The sequence below is a fragment of the Caretta caretta genome, chromosome 6, assembly GCF_965140235.1.
Source record: "Caretta caretta isolate rCarCar2 chromosome 6, rCarCar1.hap1, whole genome shotgun sequence".
Classification (NCBI taxonomy): Eukaryota; Metazoa; Chordata; order Testudines; family Cheloniidae; genus Caretta; species Caretta caretta.
The window spans coordinates 15,554,887-15,576,525 of NC_134211.1; the positions used below are offsets into that span (position 1 = coordinate 15,554,887).

General features: G+C 50.6%; 1 protein-coding gene across 1 annotated transcript; it reads left to right on the forward strand.

Annotated features, from left to right (window-relative positions):
- The first annotated feature begins 1,678 nt into the window (after positions 1–1,678).
- Positions 1,679–21,619, forward strand: BEST1 (bestrophin 1). The gene is made up of 10 exons (XM_048852855.2): positions 1,679–1,894; positions 6,916–7,075; positions 8,953–9,047; positions 9,216–9,449; positions 12,475–12,629; positions 13,286–13,363; positions 15,904–16,056; positions 16,729–16,809; positions 17,697–17,848; positions 18,405–21,619. Exons 2-10 carry the CDS (start codon positions 6,924–6,926, stop codon positions 19,624–19,626), a joined length of 2,322 nt encoding a protein of 773 aa, XP_048708812.2. The 5' UTR covers positions 1,679–1,894; positions 6,916–6,923; the 3' UTR covers positions 19,627–21,619.
- The last annotated feature ends 20 nt before the right edge of the window (positions 21,620–21,639 follow it).

Sequence of the window (21,639 nt, forward strand, 5' to 3'; positions counted from 1 at the left end):
AGATAACTTTGTCCCTACCCAGAGTCATTCCTCTGCAGACTCTTTACCCCTTCCTGGGTTTCGTGGGTTGTTCTCCTGCTCTTGTGCAGAGTGACACCTCCCAGGGCTTTCTGCCAGGAGGCCCAGCTCCAAATTCAGTAGTCCTTCTAGCCCTTATGTCGGGGTGTTTCTGCACCACATTTCCCAGTGGATTGGTGGGGGAACCCAGGCCCATTCCAGTCCAAAGACCCTGTGACAAGCAGCTAAGATCTGCTCCCTCAGACTCCTTCCTACATTCAGATTCCTTCCCACAGCTTCTCCTTGTGCTTACTGAATATCTGCCTCTCTCTAGGCCCTTTCTTCACTCTCTAGCAACCAGAGAAAGCCTGCAGAGTTCTTCCACCCTCTCCCTGGGGCCTCCTTCTCATCAGGGCTTCCTCCCTTTATGTTCACCACCCGGCTCCTCCCCAAGCTGGGCTTCATCTTAAGCTGGACCTGGCCCACCCTCCAGGCACCACCATGTGCCTTAATTGAGCTTGCTAACTCCAGTTAACCCTTTCAGTGCCAGTGTGGGGTATATAAACCATCATATTTGTGTCTGACCATGAATTTGTCCCTCATAATCCATCTTTCTTCCGTGGGGGAACCCTGGGCCAGTCACAGCCTCCGTGTGCCCAGGGTTTGCTCATTTGTACAATGCACATAATGAGAATGACCCAAGGCTTCATTACCTGATGCTACTAAAACACTTTGCCCCAGTCGCCCCTTTCCGTAGATATAGCCACAAAAGAAAATTGCTGGTGGGATGCTGCGGGGATTCACCCACAGATTGCAGGGACCCATGAGAACTGGAGGGGAGGAAACTGAGAGAGTGGGAAGAGTGAGTGCACCCAAAGGATTTAGAGGCAAAGGGAGGAGGGAAACAGGCGTCAGCTGGGCAGGTAAATAGGGTTGAGGGTGGCTTTCTAGGGTGGCAGGGGTTACCAGATTCTGTACAAGACTGCAGGGGAGTAGCCAGAGGAGAGAGGAAGGGACTGAGGGGACTCAGACATCAGGAGGGAGTAGGGATGAGGGGTTAGAAGTGGGCACTAGGAAGGAGACAGTGGCAAGGCCCTGGGCAGGGATGAGAAGAGGCTTTGAGAGGAGTGCGGATTGGCAAGGAGTATCTCTGTAGGCTGGAGGGGCAGGAGTCAGTCAGGGGGAGAATGGCTTTACAGTAGGGGAAGCCCCTGGTTCCTGGACTTTCCCCAGTGGTGCTGGGCAGTGCAGGAGTGGAGGAATTGGAGGCTAGAAGAGAGGCTGGGGTTGGTGGGGCAGACATAGCGCCAGGTGTGGACATCCATATAGCTCCTTGACCACAGGGGCAAGGCCTCCTGCCCTCTCGCACCAAGGTAGGAGATGGGCCATGGTGGGGCCATGCAGGTCATGAGGGAGAGGTATTTTACAGCATTTGTGAAAAATTCCAGCCCCTCTTAATCCCCGGGGCTCCTCTGAAACCGTGACACACAGGAAGGAACCAAACAGGAAAGAATTAGAGGAAAATGCCTCTCTTCTTGTAGCCACCTTGGCTGTGCCAGGAGTTAGCAGCAGCCGCCAAGCAGCCAGCCCTGCCTTCCCGCTCCCCCAGCTGCCTCTGTAAACACACAGCGGCTTACTCAGAAGATTAGACCGGAACGGCGCAAAAGACAAGAGTCTCTTTTGTAATGGGAGTGAGATTAAAGAATCAAGTGACCGGCTGCAGCTCCCAAGTGGGTTTCAGGCTCCTTAGAGCACCCGGTCTCTGTCAGGTTCAATCCCGCATGAGCCTAGGGGGCGGTGGGAGGAGGGGGGTGGCGTGTGCCAACAAAGGACCCAGCGAGGACACATGCAGAACCAAACTTCCCAAGTCTCCCGTGCAGTCCGGAAGCCTGTGCCGGTAAGTACTCGCACCCCATGGGGCTTTATCACATGGCTGGAAAGATTCCCTCAGGGACTGCTAGTTTGATCTGTCTATGTATAGTATTATACCATGCCCATCACCATGGTATATTAGCATCCGTCTTTCTTTTTGTGGACACTTGATTGGGTCTGTCTGTCTGTGTGAGTGTGAAAGCTGGTGAATGTCCATCAGTTTCTGGATGTGATTGTTAATCCAAATGGAATGACCAGAACTATTCAGCGAATAACCAGGCAGTGGCTGTGTAGATGGTGGGAGAACAGACCTCACCCATACAGAATGCCGGGCAGCCGGGTATCTGGCTATGCAGACTCACTGTAAATGAGGTGCGAGTGTTTTTGTCTCTTTCTGCTTGTCTATCCCAGATCCCGATATGCCAGTCCCAACACTGACCTTACGCTGCATTCCCCCAGCCCCAAAGGGCAGAGAAAGCCAACCATCCAGTCCCATCCTGCAATATTTCCACCCCAACGGGCAGGATGGCAGGGAAACTACCTTAACCATAGCAAAGGGGAAAAGCAGGGGAAATGGCCCGGGCCCTATGCCTGCAGCAGAGGAATTAGATGGAGGTGGGAAACAGCCATTATTTACATAAAGAAGAGCTGAAGTTTTCCATGTTTGGTAAAAATTTATTCTGCATTTGAGTTATGTAATGAAGAGTCTCCCTGGGCGCTTTGAGACATGAACAGCGCGCCTGTAACACACACAACACAGCCAGCTCTATCTAATAGGTCCCCAATATAGCTATGTAAGTGTGTGTACCTTTCTGGGACATAGCCTATATGTGTGCAGGTTATAGAGCAGTTAAAGTTGCAACCAGCCTTCTAAGTCCTAGAAACATATATGAAAATGTACACATATAATGGGCATTACAAGAGGAGTTATCTACTTGGCAGACAAAGGTCCCAGCTGTGTAGCTTTCTGGTATCACAGTGTGGGCTGAGAGCTAATTGTCACTGAAAATGCAACACAAAAGACACTGCCAACGCAGTAGCATCTTCAGAAAGAGTAATAACGCTGGATATGTGTGCGTTCCTTTTGGGATGGAGGGTCAAGTTGGTCTTTGAGATGGTCAGCAATGCAGATTTCCCAGCTTTCCAGGTCCATTTCCCAGGAAGAGGGTTGATTTCATGCTTTAAAGGGCACCTGCAGTTTGGGAGCATCAGCTGGGAGTGAACACTGTCTTGTATTCAACAATGTGTGTGTGTGTGGAGGGAGTGGGTAACGAATTCACAAGTGGACAAAAGCTAGCAGGTTCAGATATGGATAAATATTCATGAATTTGAAAAAAGAAGCACACATTCAACGGTATAACTTGTATTAGTCTGTCCAATAGAGGCGTGCAGGTTCTGAACTGATATTTCATTACATCCGTTTTATGGTGGTGTAACTTCTCTTGTTAATTATTATTATCATTATTATACACTCAAGGTTGTGCTAGACACCTAGTCATTAAGCTTCCCAGTGCTATTAACAGACACTGTGCTACTGGAGGGGTTGATTTCATTTCCTGAACACATTTCCTCCCTCAACATGATTCATTATGAAATATTCTGATTTAATTTATGGTTGGAGAGGTACTGCTGGAATTGCTGTTCCTACCCCGGGCATGCTCTGTCTCCAGCACGCACGCATGGTGTCTGGGGATGCTGTGCTGTACTATCTTTCAAAATCAGGACAGACCCATCCACCCAACACCCAGCTCAGCATTGGGGGGAGCTGTCACTAGCTACAGCAGAAAGTTCTCCATTGGCCTTTATTTGAATTTGTGAAAGAAATCACTCTGCCAGTGTTCTTGCAACTTGTGTGTTCATTTTCCAAGAACAGCCTAGGAACAAGCTTCCTGGCAGGGATGGTTGCCAAAAGAACCAGCAAAATTGGAATTCACGAACCTGAGTCTTCATAATAAATACCTGATTCTAGGAGTTAGGCTCATTGAATCAGGGAACAGAAACAATATCACACAGGATCTATGTCCAGTCCAACTAACCAACTAAGCTTGAATTTTGACTATCATAGAGTCCTATGAGATGAGACAACTTCTTGATAATGGTTCAGTGAATACATGGCATAGCAAATAAATGCTAGAACGTTGCAACAGCTCACAAGCAATTCATGGTCAGAAAAGAGGTGACACTCGTTAAATGGGTTATTTACGGTAAACTATTCACTCCTCTTTCCCCTGTGCTGCTGGAGTCCCTTTCCTTCTCAACCTGGACATACACTATCATCCACCGCCTCAGCATGGCGTTGGGGCACATTCTTGCAAGAGGTGCTGTCTGCTACTCTCAGCGTGGTGTCAGGGACATGGCCTTGCTGGAGGTGCTGTCCTTCAGAACGTGGACACACACCTGCGTCCAAGCCCAGCATTAAGAGGACAGATACTGTGTTGTTGCCAGTGCTGCCCTTCATGTGGGGGGATACATGCTTTTCTCCCCTGCCTGATCATTGTTCTCATTTGTCCTTAATTCCCAGAGGCCTGATGCAAAGCCCACTGAAGTCAAGGGGAATTCTTTCTCAATGTACTTAGTGCTGGGGAAAGTTGTCTGAGCAGCAGCTCTGGGCAGCAGGGACCATTTCTAGGGCCTGATCCACTGCCCTTTGAAGTCAATGGACCAAAGGCATCAGCCTTCTGCTGAGGCTGCCAACAGGGGGCCAATTCTCCTCTGCTTTGGAACATACTCCAGAGATGTCTTGGTCTTGAAACCTCCCCCAGCAGAAATGCAGAGTGAAATGTCTAATAAAATAAACACCGGAAAGCTGTAAACCGTGATGTTGAGAAACTGCAAACACTGACGTAACTGCCAGGAAGGGTAATCCTTCAAAGAAGGGGTCCACTACCCAAGAGGCTAGGAAACCTATAGTATGAGGAGAATTCAACCACAGGAAGCTTTCCTTTGCCTTCCCAGCCTTTACACTTTCTCCTTGGACAAGCTGCACTGGAGGAGGAGGACTCCCCAAAGCTGACGTGAATGGAACAGGACGGGCAAGAAGATGTGGATGGCTTCTTCCTTCCACACCACTGCCACCCACCCCCAGCCCCCACCACTTGTGCTCATCAAAGAGCCACAATTCAAGCCAGAGCATTCGTCTGTGGGTGGGATCAACACACTTTGCTGTTCTCTGATCTGTTTAAACTATCTCCACTTCGTCCTGGAGATGTGCCCAAGCCTGATTTAAAACATTTCTTAACAAACTGCCTCCCCTCATCTTCCCCTCCCTCTTCCTCTCTCTTCTCATCCTCCCCTTCTCCACCAACCTATCCCTTCCCTGTTTCTGTCTCCTGTCTCCACCTTTACCTCGCTCCTTCTTCCCCATTCTCTTTTTGTATTATCTACCTTTCTCTCTCCCCTCAGAGCCTTCTTTCTTTCTTTTTCTTCCCTTTACCCTGTCTTCTCTTTTTCCACCTTTACACACATTCCCGGGGGCTTTACATCACTTCCCTGGAGTCTGCTTTCAGACCTCTTCCCCTCCAACCAGAGCTGCCAATCACCCAGGCTCTAGGTCTGTGTCCCAGTCACTGTGTCTCTGCCGGAGCAGCAGGTGTGACCCTTTCTCTCTCGTTCCTGCCTTCAAATACTTTAAGCTGGTTCTGCCACCCATCCAAGGGGCACTACAGAGCTCAAGGAATTGGTAGTGAATAGGAAGCCTTTTGCTACTAGGTCACAGGATAAACCTAGGCCAGGTCAGTTAGTAGCTGAATATTGATACCACCGAGTGGCTGCTTTGAGCTGGTCTGTGTGACAGGAGTTAGTGCTCCCAGCCCAGATCTCAGGGAACAGGTCAAAATCCACCATCGCAACTGGCTCCAATCTGCCCCCTTGTCAGCTACGTCTGAAGAGAGACCAAGGACTGAATGGAGACTGTGCTCCCTTCGTGCCCCTACAGAGGCGCTTTGGGAGGGGCACCTAGCACTGCCATTGGCCATGCTCAGGGCTGTCCATCCAGCATAGTCCAGAGCACTGAATAACAGTAATGACAGAGCCCCTTCCCTGTTCCTGAGCCTCAGTTCAGCGGCTGGGAATGGCAAGAGTCAAACACCAATCCCAACACAAAGAGACCTTAGCAATGCATTGTCCTGGGAAGGGAGGAAGGGTAAAGCTGGCAAACCCTTCCCCCTCCCAGCAGCAGAATGGATTCTACTGGTAACTGTCCCAGTTACCAGTGGAAGAATCTCTCAGAGAAAAGGCCTGAGCAGTCCCTTCAAGGAGACCTGGACACACCATCAGCTTCCCCCACAGCACCTCTGCCCTCCGCTCTCCCTGGGACACTGGCCAGACTTCTTGCTTGCAACAAAGTTTGCTCTGTTGTGGGTTAGGTTACTGGATATGGATCTTTTATGCAAGACCAATCTGATCCAGGCTTTTTGCAGTGGATCCTTTGAGGATTCCTTCGAAAAAATTACGAGAAACATGGTGTATTTTAGCAAGATTCGTTTTTCCTGAGACAGCAAATCTACAAGTTCTACAGGCACCCAGATACTGAGTGATGGGCATGGTATAAACACCTAGATAGATAGATAATGGTAAATCAGGGAAAGATAATGGTAAATCAGGTAGAGATATGTCCTTCTGAGTCTTCCACAGCCAGAGGCTACCAGTCCAGATGTTTCATTAAAGTGCCAGGGCTCAGCTCCAACCTAAACCATAGGAAATTCAACAGGCCCACCTCCAACTAGCACATATGGGCCAGCCTCACTACTTCCTGATGTTCTGGACTGTGTTTGCTTTTGATGAATGGGCCGTGGCATGATTCTCTGAATTGGATTTCTGGGCCTACCTGAAATGGACTTTGGGGTGTCCCCAGGAAGAGAAGAACCTGAGTTTCTGTGCACAGCTGGGATGGACTCCTAGTTTTTCTGTTTCTGGACAGCGTCCCCACACTGCACAGAAATCCTTTACTAGCATATCATGGGTACCCCTTGCTGTACCCCAGCCTCCTTCCACCCCCTTAGCAGGTTTCCGGATGGCCTCAGTGTCTCCATGTTTTGTTTCTCACAGGCTCTGTGATGACGGTGACGTACACAAATCGAGTAGCTGATGCCCGCCTTGGAACCTTCTCGCAGCTCCTGATCCGATGGAAAGGGAGTATCTACAAACTCCTCTACTGCGAGTTCTTCATCTTCATCACTCTCTACTTCAGCATCAGCCTCACTTACAGGTAAGCTTCCTCTTTCAACTGAGCCCTGAGAGACCCATCCAGGTTCTGCCCATTGTTCGGGCTGTGTGGGTTGGAGGAAAATGATACTGACTACTGGGGAAAAGGAACTGGGCAAGAAATGTTCAGTTCAGGTCCTAGCCTGGTGAAGCAGTGTCAGTGATGATGCATTGCAGAGGTTCCATTTCCCAAGAACAGCCAAGACTTGCTCCCTGGATCTGCTGAGACGTGAAGAGAGGAAAGCTCTTTCCTCACTGTTCCAATATAGTTTACTATCTGACAGCTTTTCATTATCAATGGGGTTAGAGTTTCTCCCAGGTTACTCGTGAAATATACACAGGGTGACCCTTCTCCTTAGAAGAAGCCTGGATTCTCTGTGAAGGGAAAGTAAGTTATGTATGATGGTTACCCATCCTTCCAGAAAAGAGCAGTTTATGGTTAAATTAATGCAGATAAGCTGGATGTGCATATACAGGGGACATCTCCACTCCTCAGGAAGATGGTTTCTCTGGGCTTAGATAGTGGAAGTACAGAGGATAACCCCCGGAAGGTTGCTGTTGGGAAGAGATCCCTTAGATGGCACAGCCTGGCATTTCCTCTGGTGTCTCTCATGGAGCAGACAGAATGATTGGGGCTACTAGTTTGTCGTGGAGTCTGGTGCGGGGGTCATGTGTTCTGTGACTCTGTTTCTTGGAGGGAAAGTCACTCAGCTCACGCAGCTGAGCTAAGGTGTATCTAGGTGGCACTGAGGCCAAGGCAGGAAAGCAGCTCTGTATAAAGGCAGAAGCAGCTCCTTCCCAGTTTGCTACTATTAGAGTCTGAATGACAGGCATCAGAATAGAGATTACAATTAATTTAAATTCACCGGGGTGCTAAATCCAGTTCAATGGTACATTTCTGGTATCGTACAACATCTCTGTACTGGCCACTACGCCTCTCCTGGCTTGGACATTTGTGTATTGCCCATAGAGTCAGAAAGAAGGGGTCAGGCATTGCTTCCGATAGTCAGGCCTAGTGGCTGCAGCCTGGGCCACAGCTCGGCATAGGATTGGGCCTGAGCCAAGCGTGGTCCTGGAATCAAGATCTGGGGGCAGGCTGGAGTCAAAACCGAAATCAGAGTCTGTAGACAGGATCGGAACCGTAGCCAGAGTCCAGGTGCAGCCAGAGATCGAAGCTGGGTGGTCAGAGTCCAGAGACAAGACAAGCTGATACCAAAGCCGGAGTCCAGACAGGCGCCGAAGGTAGAAACTGGATAGTCAGAGTCCAGGGGCTGGGGGGGGATCCAAAGGCAGAAGAAAGGTTGGAGCAGGTCAGTGACACGGCTGGAGTGAGGCTACTGCAGGGCAAGGACAGGGTTCAGGCGGGACTGGGGCTGCAGCTGGAGTCTGGTGCACTGCGAGGCAGCAGGAGAGCTCCTGGCTGGGTAGCACTGTTACTCCGTCTGCTCTGCTCTGCACCTCTGCTGGGGTTGTGGAAATACCTGAGCCTGGGGTCATCTGACGCAGTCTCTGCTACTGTATGCCTGAGGGCTGACAAACTCGCTGCAGCACCTGAGCCAGCAGCCCTAGTTTGCCTCACAGCAGGCCAGGAAGTATCTCCTGAGCTGGCCACTGGGTCATTTCCTTTAGCACAGACATCTCCTAGATGGGATGGCAACATGTTTCTTGTGGTGCGTCCCCTGGGTAAGACAGAGTGGAGCTCCCTGGGACACCTCTCCTGGGTTGACAAGCGAGGTGTTTCCCATGGAACATCTCCTAGGTCAGGGAGCATAGTGGTTTCATTGGCTTTGCTCATGGACTCCCATCCACACAGGGCTGGGAAGGGTGAAGTCTCTTCTGAGCGGCTGATAGCGAGACTGTGCCTCTGGGTTTCCTTTGCAGGCTGATCCTGAATGCAAGCCAAAGGCTGATGTTTGAGAAGCTGGCTCTGTATTGCAACGACTATGCTGAGCTGATCCCTGTGTCCTTCGTGCTGGGTAAGGAGTGTGTGGTTGGGGAGTGGGATGGTGCTTCCCCTTCCGATCCGGACAATGCGCTGCAGGCCTGTGGGATGCACGGGGGACATAGCCAGCCACTCCTCCCCCGCAGACCCTGCTCCATCAGGCAGGTGTCTGGATGGACTCATTCGGCCAATTCCGCCCTAGGTTTCTACGTGACCCTGGTGGTGTCTCGCTGGTGGGGACAGTACGAGAGCATCCCATGGCCCGACCGCCTCATGAACCTGGTCTCCAGTAACGTGGACGGGCAGGACGAGTACGGGCGACTCCTGCGGCGCACCCTGATGCGTTACAGCAACCTCTGCAGCGTGCTGATCCTCCGCTCCGTCAGCACCGCTGTCTACAAGCGCTTCCCCAGCACGGAGCACATCGTGCGAGCAGGCGGGTCCCCTCTCCACCTCTAGCGCAGCTGCCAAGCCCAAGTCCTGGGAGGGCTGCCTGGGTCGCGGTGTGGGGGCAACAACTGCATGGCCCCGGGATACAGAGATACCCACTGGAACCCGCATGGCTCAGGAGACCAGGGCGAGGGGGGCAATCTGTGAAATCCAAACTAATCTGTCTGACCCGGACAGGAAGGGCCGGGGACAGGCAATGAGCATTATGGGCGCAATTCTGTAAGGTGCGAAGTGACTGCTGGAGGTGCTGATCACCTGCCACTGAGATTTCTGGGGCACTCCCAGCCCATCCAGGAACGGCTCAGGCTTGAGCCCTATGTCATTAGGAGAGAATGCATCTTTGAGATCGACCTAGCCAATCATGGTTTTTCCTGTTGTTTGAGCTTCGGAATAGTGCAATTGAAGGCTAGTTTCTGATCACAATGAATTTGTCCTCTACTGTGCGCATGCATGCACGTTGGTTAGTGCAGGTTTGGGGCTGTGTACCTTGATTTGTTATTGCAGGGCTGTTCCTGAGGACACTGGGCTGTATACACTTGCTCTTTATTGCAGGGTTCATCAGCAAGATGTAGTGGCAGGCTCTGGTTTGTTTCTGTAGTGTCACTGGGAAGAACAGGATGGCTTTCCTTCCTGCTCCCATTGACACTTTGTTATTGTAGGTTTGCTCATGAGCTGCGCTGACATGGTGAAATCCCCCCCCCCCCCACCCCCACTGCAAAGGGCCAGCAGAGTCCTCTGCACTACTTGAGCCTTCAGCATGAGTCTAAGTGCTGGGGCTTGAACAGGCCTCCTGCACTGGGGTGGATTTTGCCCAGGATCAGTCATTGTTGTGCATGATTAAGCATTGTAAGTTATGCTCATGGGGGGGTGGCTATTGACAATTTGTGTACTGTTGGAGGGGAGGGAGGGAGTACACATTAAGAGAATAACACAGGTGAAAGAAGCACATAAAGGCAAATAAAAGTTGAGTCTCTCATATCCGCAAGTCTCATAGGCATTCCTGACCTGTTTCTCAGATTGTTGCGCTCTCTGGTGGTCATTGAAGGTCATTGCTTTTCATTCAGCTTTTTAGTTTTTTACCTTGTTTTCTCTGGTTTTGTTAAATATGGTTTGTCTTTGTCAATCAGCAAATCAGCACCTTGAACATCAGGTTTACTTCAAACATAGAGCAGCTCATAGCAAAGAGAATTCTGACAGCAGCTTAGCTGCAGGTAACCCCAGACAGTAACGATGTGATCAGAGATTTCATCTCTTTAAAGGCCTTTTGTTGATAATGATCTCGACCAGATAGGATTCGTGGTCAGAGGCCCTGGGGGTTTTTCACCTTCCTCTGCAGCGTGGGGCATTGGTCACTTGCTGGAGGATTCTCTGCACCCTGAAGTCTTTAAACCACGATTTGAGGACTTCAATAGCTCAGACATAAGTCAGGGGTTTGTTACAGGAGTTGGTGGGTGAGATTCCGTGGCCTGCGTTGTGCAGAGGTCAGACTACACGATCATAATGGTCCCTTCTGACCTTAAAGTCTGTGATTAAAGTCTATGATTCAAAGGTGCGTTCTGAGCAGCAGTTTGGAAGCCAGCAATTTGGTTGTTTTAGTTCTCGTACTGACTGTGGAACCTTGAGCAAGCCACAGCTGTCTTGTGCCTCAGTTTCCCCATCTACAATTCCTCCTATTTACCAAAAGGAATGATAATAGTTTTTATCAGGGGTGTTGCAAGGGTTATTTAGTTGTGTGGGATGTGTCCAATGTTGTTAGGGGGGGTGCTTCGTGGGTGGGACATCTGTTATTCCTCTTCAAAAGGCATGACTGCCTGACATGAATGACACATTCCAGAGCTAATGCATCGCACATTTGTCCCCAGTGGGTTTCCATAAAAGCCTCTTCTTACAAAGTAACAGTGAGCCCCAGCATTGAGAACAAGGAGAGAGGACGCCAGGTTTCCGGGTGTGAGTGCTGTGAGACCTAGACAGGCTTCACTAGGTACACAGGGAATTGCAGTCTGCTCCAGAGAAGTTTGTAATTACATGGCACTGACCCTGTAAATATCCTGCTCCTCTGGTGTAAACGCCTCATGCAATACCTGGTGCTTACAGATGCTTTCACTGGAAATACCCTGACCCATGGGCCCCATCCTATCAATACTCTGCCCCTTCTGGGTAATTATTCTGGAAGTTACCTGCCCTCTTAGGGTAATTGCCTCCAAATACCCTGCCTCGAGATGGACCTACCCCACAGATATTCTGCCCTTTGGAACTACTCCAGCTTGCACCTCTTAGAACTACTTGGGCTACTCAAAATTATGCCAGGACTGGTTCGGCCAAAGACCAGGACAGAAGAAAGATAGCTTAAGAGCTTTCCCCCTTCTCCCCTCTGCTCCTACACAGATCACAGCTCGCTCAGACCCAGGAATAAGGGCCACCGAGTGCAACATAGGTGTAAAGAACTACCAGATCAGATGCACAGGGGATGTGGCAGCAGGAATGAGCCCCTCTCTATCAGACAGTGGGAGCCTGGCCCTTTGAACACTGACTGATTTTCCACAATGAGAGAACTCTTAGGACAATCTTAGGATGTGCAATGCTGACCTCTAGACAGGGAACACAACTGGTGTGGGAGGTTGTGTGTGTCACAGTGGAGAGCTCAGAGGTGCATGCCAAAATTTTGGAGAGGCACAATCCCCAACCAGTCAGAACTCCAGTCAGGCTCTGCTGCCCTAAGGGCTCTGCCCCTGGATCCTCTCTCTCCTTGGTCCAAAGCTGGCCTGCTCGTTTGCAGGGCCAGAGGCATGTGGGGACAGGCACATGAGTTTCCACAAGAGACTGGGCCAGCCTGTGAGCGGCAGAACTTCCCTGACTCCATGGGATCTCCTGATGTGTGGGTCAATTTGCTTTGCTAGGTGAACACCCACCCCTGGCTTCCCTTTCCCTGCGGGTTTTTCATGTGTCAAGGAAAGACTGGAAAGGAGAGGCTCTCATTGTCTTCCATCCCCCATCTGCTCTTGCCCATTTAGGCCTCATGACCCCAGAAGAGCACAAGAAGTTTGAGAGCCTGAACTCTCCCCACAACAAGTTCTGGATCCCCTGTGTGTGGTTCTCGAACCTGGCTGTGAAGGCACGGAACGAGGGCAGAATCCGGGATAGCGTGATGCTCCAGGGCATCCTGAACGTGAGTTCTGGAAACAGCCAGAGGGCATGTTAAGAACGAACCAGCCCTGCCCTCCTCTCTGGGTGGAGCTTCCTGCTGGTCCCCCAGGGGAGCAGGGAGGGTGAGGTGGGGCTTAGAGACTGTACCAGTCACATCCGTGGTGTAACTCTATTAACTTCAATGGGAAACGTGCTCACTCATATCTATCACTCAATGGAGTGGAGAAAATGGGACATTAGTCCAATGCGGTGTGGGGTCCACTAGAACAGCAATTGTCTGAGACAGCCCAGGACTCTAGACGAGGAGACGGTTGCTCTTCTCTCACCCTGCTTTACAAGGATGTAATGCCATTGACTCCAGAGGAGTTACTCCCAGTTTGCACTGGTGTGAGAGGAGAATCAGGCCCTGACTCCAGTAGAAAAAGGGTCCCTTCAGGACAAGCCAGAGGTCCCACTGGTGCTCCAGTGTGGTGGTGGGGAGGGCAGAAAGCTCAATATTTAAGAATGGGCAGAGCCCAGGAGTGACTGACCATAGAAAGTGAATTCCCTGCCCTACCTGGGAGGTATGTCCCCTTGGTGGAGGAGTCTGGAGGGGAAGGAGGATGGGAGAGTGTGAGTGTGAGGTAGCTTTTCTGTGGAGGGGAGCCATTCCTTTTTCTCTGGTGTTCCCCACTCCAGGAACTAAACACCTTGCGTAGCCAGTGTGGGCGACTCTATGGGTATGACTGGATCAGTATCCCGCTGGTCTACACTCAGGTGAGTGCAGGAGGTCTTCTGTAGCCGCTGCCATACCCAATGGCCTCTGCAAGGCGAATTACTGCAAGACACAATGTGCTGGGAAACAGGCAAGGCTCTTTAATACACATGTGGTTCTCCACATACCCACCCCTCCCCATAGACCCCTAGATATGCCCCATATCCACACATGGACTCCCCCCCAGTGCACACCCTACATACACAAACTTACCCACACACACAAACACCGACTTATGCAGCAGACACGTGTATCCCAGCACACACGCACCGATTCCAGGCATGCACACCCACATTCCTCATCAATTCACAGACAGACAACCCATAGACAAACCTATGGTGGGTGACTCGCGTGTCCCCACACACGCCATACATATGAATGAACTCCAGACACACACACACACGTATACCTCCTACATATATACACCTCCAAAGCCTGCTCATCAGCCTGGAAATGCTTCAGCTTCTCCCCACTCAACAATGCTGGTACCTTAGCCCTGAGGACACTGCTCTAGGGGCACTGGAGAATGCAGTGGGAGGTGCCATCGACACTCCCGGTGTGCAGAGAAAGCTGTTTATCTGCATTGGACACAAGGCGCTCTCACCGTTCAGTAGATCTCTGGCAGCAACGCCGGGGTAGACAGCTTGGCACCAGCCCCCTGGCTTGTATAACACAGCTGCTTAGGCAATGCTCACTCCCACTAGTGTGGTCTGCTGTGAAAGAGGAACAACTCTGGTTCCGGATGGCTGTGAAGGCAAAGGTTAGTGGGGGATTTATTCAGAGCCCTGTGCAGATCAGATTCTCCTGCAAACCAGGATCAAAGGCAAGAGAATGTCAAGGCCACAGCTGGTCACAGTGGTGTTCCACAGGAGCTCGGTCATGATGGGTGGCCATGGGATGCTTTCCTGGAGGGCACGGCACAGCGCTACACCGCCTCTGCTCACACCCTCATGCGCACACACACTGTGCACTAATGCCCTGCGCTCGCAATGTCAGCTCCACGCAGCGTTCAGCTCTTCGGGGTGACGAGGCATCCACAGACAACAGGGAACTGCACAGCTCAAGCCATGTCCCAGGAGTACAGAGCGGGGATTCAGCTAATAATGGGGCGTGGCCAGGGGTTGTTAATTCACCATGGATCCTTGGCTCCAGGGCCAGAATGCCGAGCCAGACCAGCCTGCTGAGGCTGCACTTTCTGGGTGGGAGGAAGGTCACGCGCTCAAGGAGGAAGAGTCTGCCCATGCAGGCTCCTCAATCATGATAACGGAAACAGTTTCTCTCTGCTTCCAGGCACCTGCAATGGGAGTTCTGCCAGAGATATCCAGCCACAGTCCCCTGACCCAGGGCCCTACTCCCCTAGACATTGTGAGCCAGGCATGTCCACAAGTGCCCCTGAAGCTTTGCCATCCCGGCTTGGGTGCTTTGCTACAGGCCATGGGGTTTGTCCAGAGCAGGGTGGCAGGGCACCTGGCAGTGTTGCCAACTCACAAGTCTTGCCATATTTGTTTTTGTCTCTGAAAGCCCCAGCTTCTGGCATCAGGAGATGGCACGAGAATCTTAGTTTGCATTAAAAAAACAAGAAGAAAGTTTCCAGCCCTCATGGTTTGTAGAGAAAAGCTTGAAAATGTGCCACAAGTGAAATCTGTAGGCTGAGAAAGCAGAAGGCAAATTAAAAATAGATGTATATAAAAACCCCTCATGTTTTAAATCAATCCCATCATTTCCGGGAGCCAGACTCATGATTCTTGAAAGTTTGGGGTTGGCAACACGGCAGATAGCACCCTGCTGGGAATTTTAGCAACCTCCAGCATTTGGGCCACACTGGTATCTCTTGGTTTCCACTGAGAACCAGCCCAAGAACCAGCAACCCAACAGACCCATTGCTCCGGCAGGGAAGACAGCACTTTGCCACCCAGCTGGTGGTCTCTGCATCTGGGGCAGAGCTGGCAAGACTCCCTCAGTGTTTTGCCACCCAGCTGAGACATGGGGCACTCAGGGAAGTTTTCTGGGGGCAGGAGAGGGAGACCAGATTGCGCTTCCCAGCTCTGCAGATGATTTGTTGTGCAGCTTTGGGCAGGTCACACAAACACTCGGTGCCTTAATTTCCACATTGGCCCTCATGGGGGTGTTGTGAGGCTTCACTGCCTCTAAGACATGTGCTTTGCAGGTGGACGGTGGGGTAGAGGGGCAAAGCACTTAGCAGTGCTGTCCCTGGGTCTAGCTTGTCCCCAGAGTTATATGGTCATTGAGGGAACAGGGAAATAATTTGCAGGGGGTGGAGGGCATTTAAAAATGGCTGCAGCAGAAAGACACCTTCCTGCTGAGAGGGAGGTGGATTGGGGCAGTTCCCATCCAGAGAAGCACCCAGCTTTGCCTCCTGAAACACAGTCTTAGAAAGGCCACAGAGTGAGCAGCCCTGCAGAGCTCCTCGGCAGCCTGCAGTAGTCTGGAGGGGTTGGAGGGGAATCTGAGGAAGGATGGCAAGGACAGCAAGCTAGGAACTGAGATCTGTTTCTGACTGCATCCCCCTGCCCTTCCCCAGGTGGTCACGGTGGCCGTTTACAGCTTCTTCCTGGCCTGCCTGATTGGCCGGCAGTTCTTGGACCCAGAGAAGGGGTATCCTGGCCATGAGCTGGATCTGTTTGTGCCTGTCTTCACACTCCTGCAGTTCTTCTTCTATGCTGGCTGGTTAAAGGTGAGTCCAAGGAAACATGCCCTGACCTTCTGGGAGCCTTCTTTCCCCAACATGGGAAGCCTGGAATTGATTCCAGACCCAGGCAGGAGTTTCTCAGATCGCTCTGGGGGACATCCCACTGTCCGAGTGATCCAGCACTGCCATACAACAGGCTCACATTCAAGTCCCAGTGCTTAGCTTTCTCCATCTAGGCCAGCAGAGGCTGAGGGCACTGCCAGGGTCTTCCCTGTATCTGAGTGCATCTCCTTGCAGGAGATCTGGATTCACATCCTAAGCCCAGGGACCTATCACTGGGGCCTGACCAGCTGGTGAGTGCTCTGAGGCAGTGGGCTTCATTGGCCCTGAGGAGAATTTTTCTGTGGCCATCCCTCTGGCTGAATCCAGGAGTTACAGTGACTGATTGAGGGGAGGCCTGGCTTCCTCCTCCTCAGCTGCAAGGCTAATGGAGTGTAACAGAGCAAACAGCAAACACACATTAGCACTAACTGTCCCAGAAGCCACAGGGCAGCTAATCTTCCCTTTTCAACTCCCTCACTGCGGCTGATTGGAAGAAGAAATGTAGCTGAAAGGTACTTCCCAGGCCGAGTGCTGGAGCACAGGGTCCCAGTGGCCCTGCAGGTGGCCCCCCCGGGAAGGGGGTTTGAACCCTTGCCATGTGCTCTCAATGTGCAGGTGGCTGAACAGCTCATCAACCCATTCGGAGAGGATGATGACGATTTTGAAACCAACTGGCTCATCGACAGGAACCTGCAGGTAACGGTGGGACCTGATCCCACACGGCAGGACCATCAGAGATGAGAGCGGAGATAGGGTAGCACTCAGGGACTGAGCAGACTCATGGCTCCAGGTCTCCAAACACAAGGAGAGAGGTCACGTGGCACCTCTTCTCTATCATCCCTGGTTCCTGCTGTGCGCTGCAGACAGCATAACATTAGGGCAGGGCACTGAGTGTCGGGGGTGGGGGATCTGCATGCTTGATGAAGCAGCCCGGCTCCTTGTTCCCTCAGTAGCCGAGGAACCAGCCCACGTGCATGGAAGATTATGGGACAAGATCTGCCACACCACTGAGCATGTGACTTTCTGCATATGCTGCTCCAGCTACATGATGGCTGGCGAAAGCGCGAGAGGGGCTGTGTCCCTGCATGCTCCTCCTGTGTCCTTCTCTATCCAGCCCGTGCTCATGTTTAAGGCTTTACGTGACTTGTCTATGTCTCACTGCACTCCCACTGCTGCATTGTGCTGTGCCATTCTGGCCCCTTCTCCCCTCAATGACCTTGTGCCTTTTCCACACAGATTCTTGGGCCTACAACAGTCTCCCTCCGACTGGGGACCAAGCAACAAACTCCACCTTCTAATCCCTCCTAAAATACACCGTTCCGTACTCCAAATAGTGACTCCCTCACTTTCCCCTTCGCTCCAATTTAAACAACGTTGTATACATAAAGAACAACCCTAGTAACTAACAATCCATGTACCAAACCCAGCTGCTTATTCATTGGGTGCTTTCCTGTTGCATCCCTTCCCTAGTCAGATTGCAAACTCTTTGGGGAAGAGAATTTGTTCTCTTAAATGAAGGTACTGCACCATGCAGAATGATAATTTTACCCCCTTGAATCTGACATTCCCATCATCCCCTGCAGGTCTCCCTTCTCGCTGTGGATGACATGCACCAGGATCTGCCCTTCATGGAGAAGGACCTGTACTGGAATGAGTCCTACCCCCAGCCACCCTACACCGCAGCCACTGCTGAATATAAGCGAACATCATTTCTTGGCTCAACCTTTGACATTAGGTGAGTGAAGCTTTCCTGCCACATGAAATTACCAATGGAGGCCAGATTTACACTCCATCCCAAGGCCACAGTGTGTTGAATTATCTCTGGACTTTACCAATGCTCTTCTAGGAAGGCAGCAGTTCTTCCCCGGCCACAAATGTCCCCCCGCTGGAGTTCAGTGTTTCTCAAATCTTCCTTTCCATGTGAAATCATGGTAAGAGATTGTGGCTATATAGCCCAGAGAGAGAGAGATTTAACTTCCTTAGTCAAAACATGTGTGTGTTTGCATCGCTTTGTGTGTAATGATGCCTCTGCCTGTCTCCAACACGAGTGTCCACAACAATGTGCCTGTTACTGCTCCCCATAGCAATACAGAGGAAGACATCAGGGGCTGAGGTTTGCCAGTGCTTGCCCTGTGCTGCAATCCTCCCCCCTAAGCTTCACTGATCTCCACTCACTGTTCTAGTGGAAGGCAAAAGTCCATTCAGCAAGGTCCTTCCTACACTCTCTGGAGGAAAATTCCATCCAGAATTCATAGTCACTGTACATAACAGCCTGTTTTGCCTCTTCCCAGCATGCAGAAAGAAGAGATGGAATTTCAGCCGCTGGAGCAAATTAAAGAGAACGAGGAGGCGAACCACTCTACACCACTGCTGGGACATCTGGGCCGCCTGCTGGGGGTCCAGTCACCGAGTTTCTCCAGGTCATCCTCCCGGATGAACCTGCCACGCAAGAGGAATGACCCCTTGTCCCCCTTCCCTCATTACTTGTACCAGGATGTAGGGAAATCTGGAAGCCCCTGCAGTGCCAATCAGCAAAAGGGAGACTCCTCCCACCCAGGCTCCAGTTCACATGAGCAATGGGACAATGAAGACCGAAAACTGAGAGAGTTTGATGCCTTCATGTCAACCCCCTTCTTTGAGAGACCTGGCTTTTATAGCGCTCCACAGACACCAATCAGCTCCATCCCGCTGATCTTCCCATCCAGGCGCCCAGGACGCAAGAAGCCCCCTGCTCTCTCCAGCATTGTGGCCTGTTCGACTTCAATGAGAGACAACTTTGCCAACCTGTCACCTTCCAGGGCTACTGATGTGGACAAAAGCCAGAGCTCCCTTGGTTCTGCAGTTAAGGAAACTTTTGTTTGGCCAGGAGAGCGAGAAAAAGCCCCAGACTCCCTGGTGGTGACAGTAGAGGAAGGAGAAAATAACACGTTGAACAATAAAATGAATGAGGTCACCCCTGTTAGGAGCCCAGGGCTTCAATCAATAGTGTCGGAAAGCCCCAAGTTTCCCTTCCTAGCAGAGGCCCCAGACCATGAAAAACAGGGCAGCTTCAAGAGCTTGAAGAGTCTGAAAGGCCGCCGACATCCCTGGCAAACTCTAGAGAACGTAACACCAGCAGCCACCCCAAACTCGGATAATCATAGCAACTTTCATACTCCCAGCATGAGAACCCCTGGTGGCAGTGGGCCCCTCTTCTTTTCATTCACCCCCGTGACATCCCCAGTGCTGGAGAGGTCGCGCTTAGGGAACTCAGGCACTGTTCCTAGTCCAAGCTCAGATGATACATCCAGTGCTCCAGTCCAGGCTTCCATAGAGGTTTCTGGGACTGGAAGAGAGACAGGGAATGGAAATGCTAGTGCTCACCACACTGAGGAACAGAGAAGAGCAGAGAGTCCCTCACCTAATGACTCCGGTATCTCCTTAGCAGAGGGTGACTACGTGGGACTGATGGAGGTGATCATGGAAGCCAGTGAGAACGTGTCTGATGAAGGGAAGGTGGATAGATACAGCTAAATGAAGAGACCAGTTGATTCCTTCTGACTGCTGAGATACCCACCCTGTTAAGAATACTGCAGTGTCTTTACACCAAACAATATTGGTGCTCAAGACATATAGAGCTTCTACAAAGAGGCAATACAACCATACCAGCCATGTACTGCCAAAGGGTGGAGCTTCAGTACCTGATGGCCTGAACTTGTTCCCAGCGTGAGTTTACTAGCGATGAACATGGTGCAATAAAGCATACAAGAACAGTTCATGGAACTTCAGTGTCACACCTTTGGGAATACCTATACAATTAAAGCAAAAAATTTTATAAAATTCTTCATAAATTGCAAGTACCTGAGAATGGAGCAACATAGGCCACCAGCCGTTTGGCAACTTGGGCACAGACACAGATTAACTCAGAAGCCTGTTTCCTAAATATGCCTGGAATGTTGACCCATCTTACAAAACCACACCACCACTCAGCTGGTGTCTGGTGACTCGCTGGTGTCTGCCACAAGAGACCCAATAACAAGTGCAGTGGGATATTTGTAAACATTAGAAATGTGGTAAAGTTTGGGGAGGAAGAGAGGAGGAAAGGGCTAAATAGCTATGGGGCAGGTGATTTCATTAGACTGGAGGTAGCTGATTGTGTCTAGGATTCGACTCAGAGGAGATGAGCATAACAAAGCTTAGTATTGCTTGCACAGTCCAACTGTTTCTCCACCCCTGAAGTATTTTGCCCCTCCTCTACTTCCCCACACCAATTAATCCAAGTGCTTTGAGGAGTGTGTTAGCACTCTTGTTTTTTTTTAAAAGAAAATAGAAGGGGGGGAGAGGAGTTTATATGGCAGATTTCAAAAATATTCTGAATGGAAAACCCCTTAGTCAGAATCTTATTCTAAAGTGCACTCTGACAAACAACACAAGCTGAGGTCAAACAACAGGTGCTCTACTTCCTCATTGCAGTTTCAAGAAAGCACATCAGTGAACAGAAGCTAGGGATGACTGCTCTCTCCTTCCCCACAGCCCTGCTTTAGGAGAATAGCCAGAAGCCTCTTATCTACTGATCAAAGCCCCCAGGCAGAAATTAGTTCATGCAGGTTTTCCATTTTAAGACACCCCTCCCACACACACCTTTGTTGCACCCATTTTGCTAGCTACAGAAGCCGTTGCATTTCAGACACCAATCACAATACTTTCTAGAAGCTTTAAGCATTATTCAGAACAGCAGATTACTGTAAAGACAGGCTGATGAGCTTTCTAGAGATCAAATGAGTGAAGTGTTGTTCTGCAGTATGTACTTGGAGAGATTTGTGCTTCAGAACCCACAGCCCTGATACAGTTCCTCAGTTTACACTGAATGGTGCTGGTGTTCCAGAGGATGTGGTGTCTTCCCCTGTGTATGTATGTGTGTATATATATATATCCCCTAAAGACACTCAGGAGCTCTCACTGACTCTACTTGCCCTTCATCTAAACTAAACTGAAGTATGGCACTCCTTTCCCTGGAGGAAGTCTTTAGAGGCAGCCTGAGAACCTCCTGCTGAAGAATATTAGTCCACACTTCTTCCATTCTCTGCTTGTCATGTAAGCATTTGAAGTGCTTAGCTTTTCTTCCCCATGCCTTTTCAGCACAGCAAGCTAGCTAATAATGCAAGGTGTTTCTCAAAGCTTTGGGGGTGGTATCTAGAGAGGGGTCAGGGCATAAACATTTGAGTAGAAGAGCAGAGACTGTTGTTGTTCTTTGGCCACTTTCTTTATGATGAGCTTCCCCATTGTAGCTTTTAGCTAAGTCTTCTATGCACACAAACACCCCCCCTCCAGTGTATACTCATGGACTAATCCCTACAGTAGGGATTAAGTGGGGAGGCATTCCCTACCCCGAGTCATAGTCTGTGATGAGCCTAAAGGAACAGTGCCCAGTCAATGATGCCAGATCTGCCCCCACTAATGTATTCACACAGCTGACCCCCATTCTGAAATGGGTCATCACAGGGTAAATCAGGAATATGCTGTGAAACCTCCAAATGTAGGATTCAC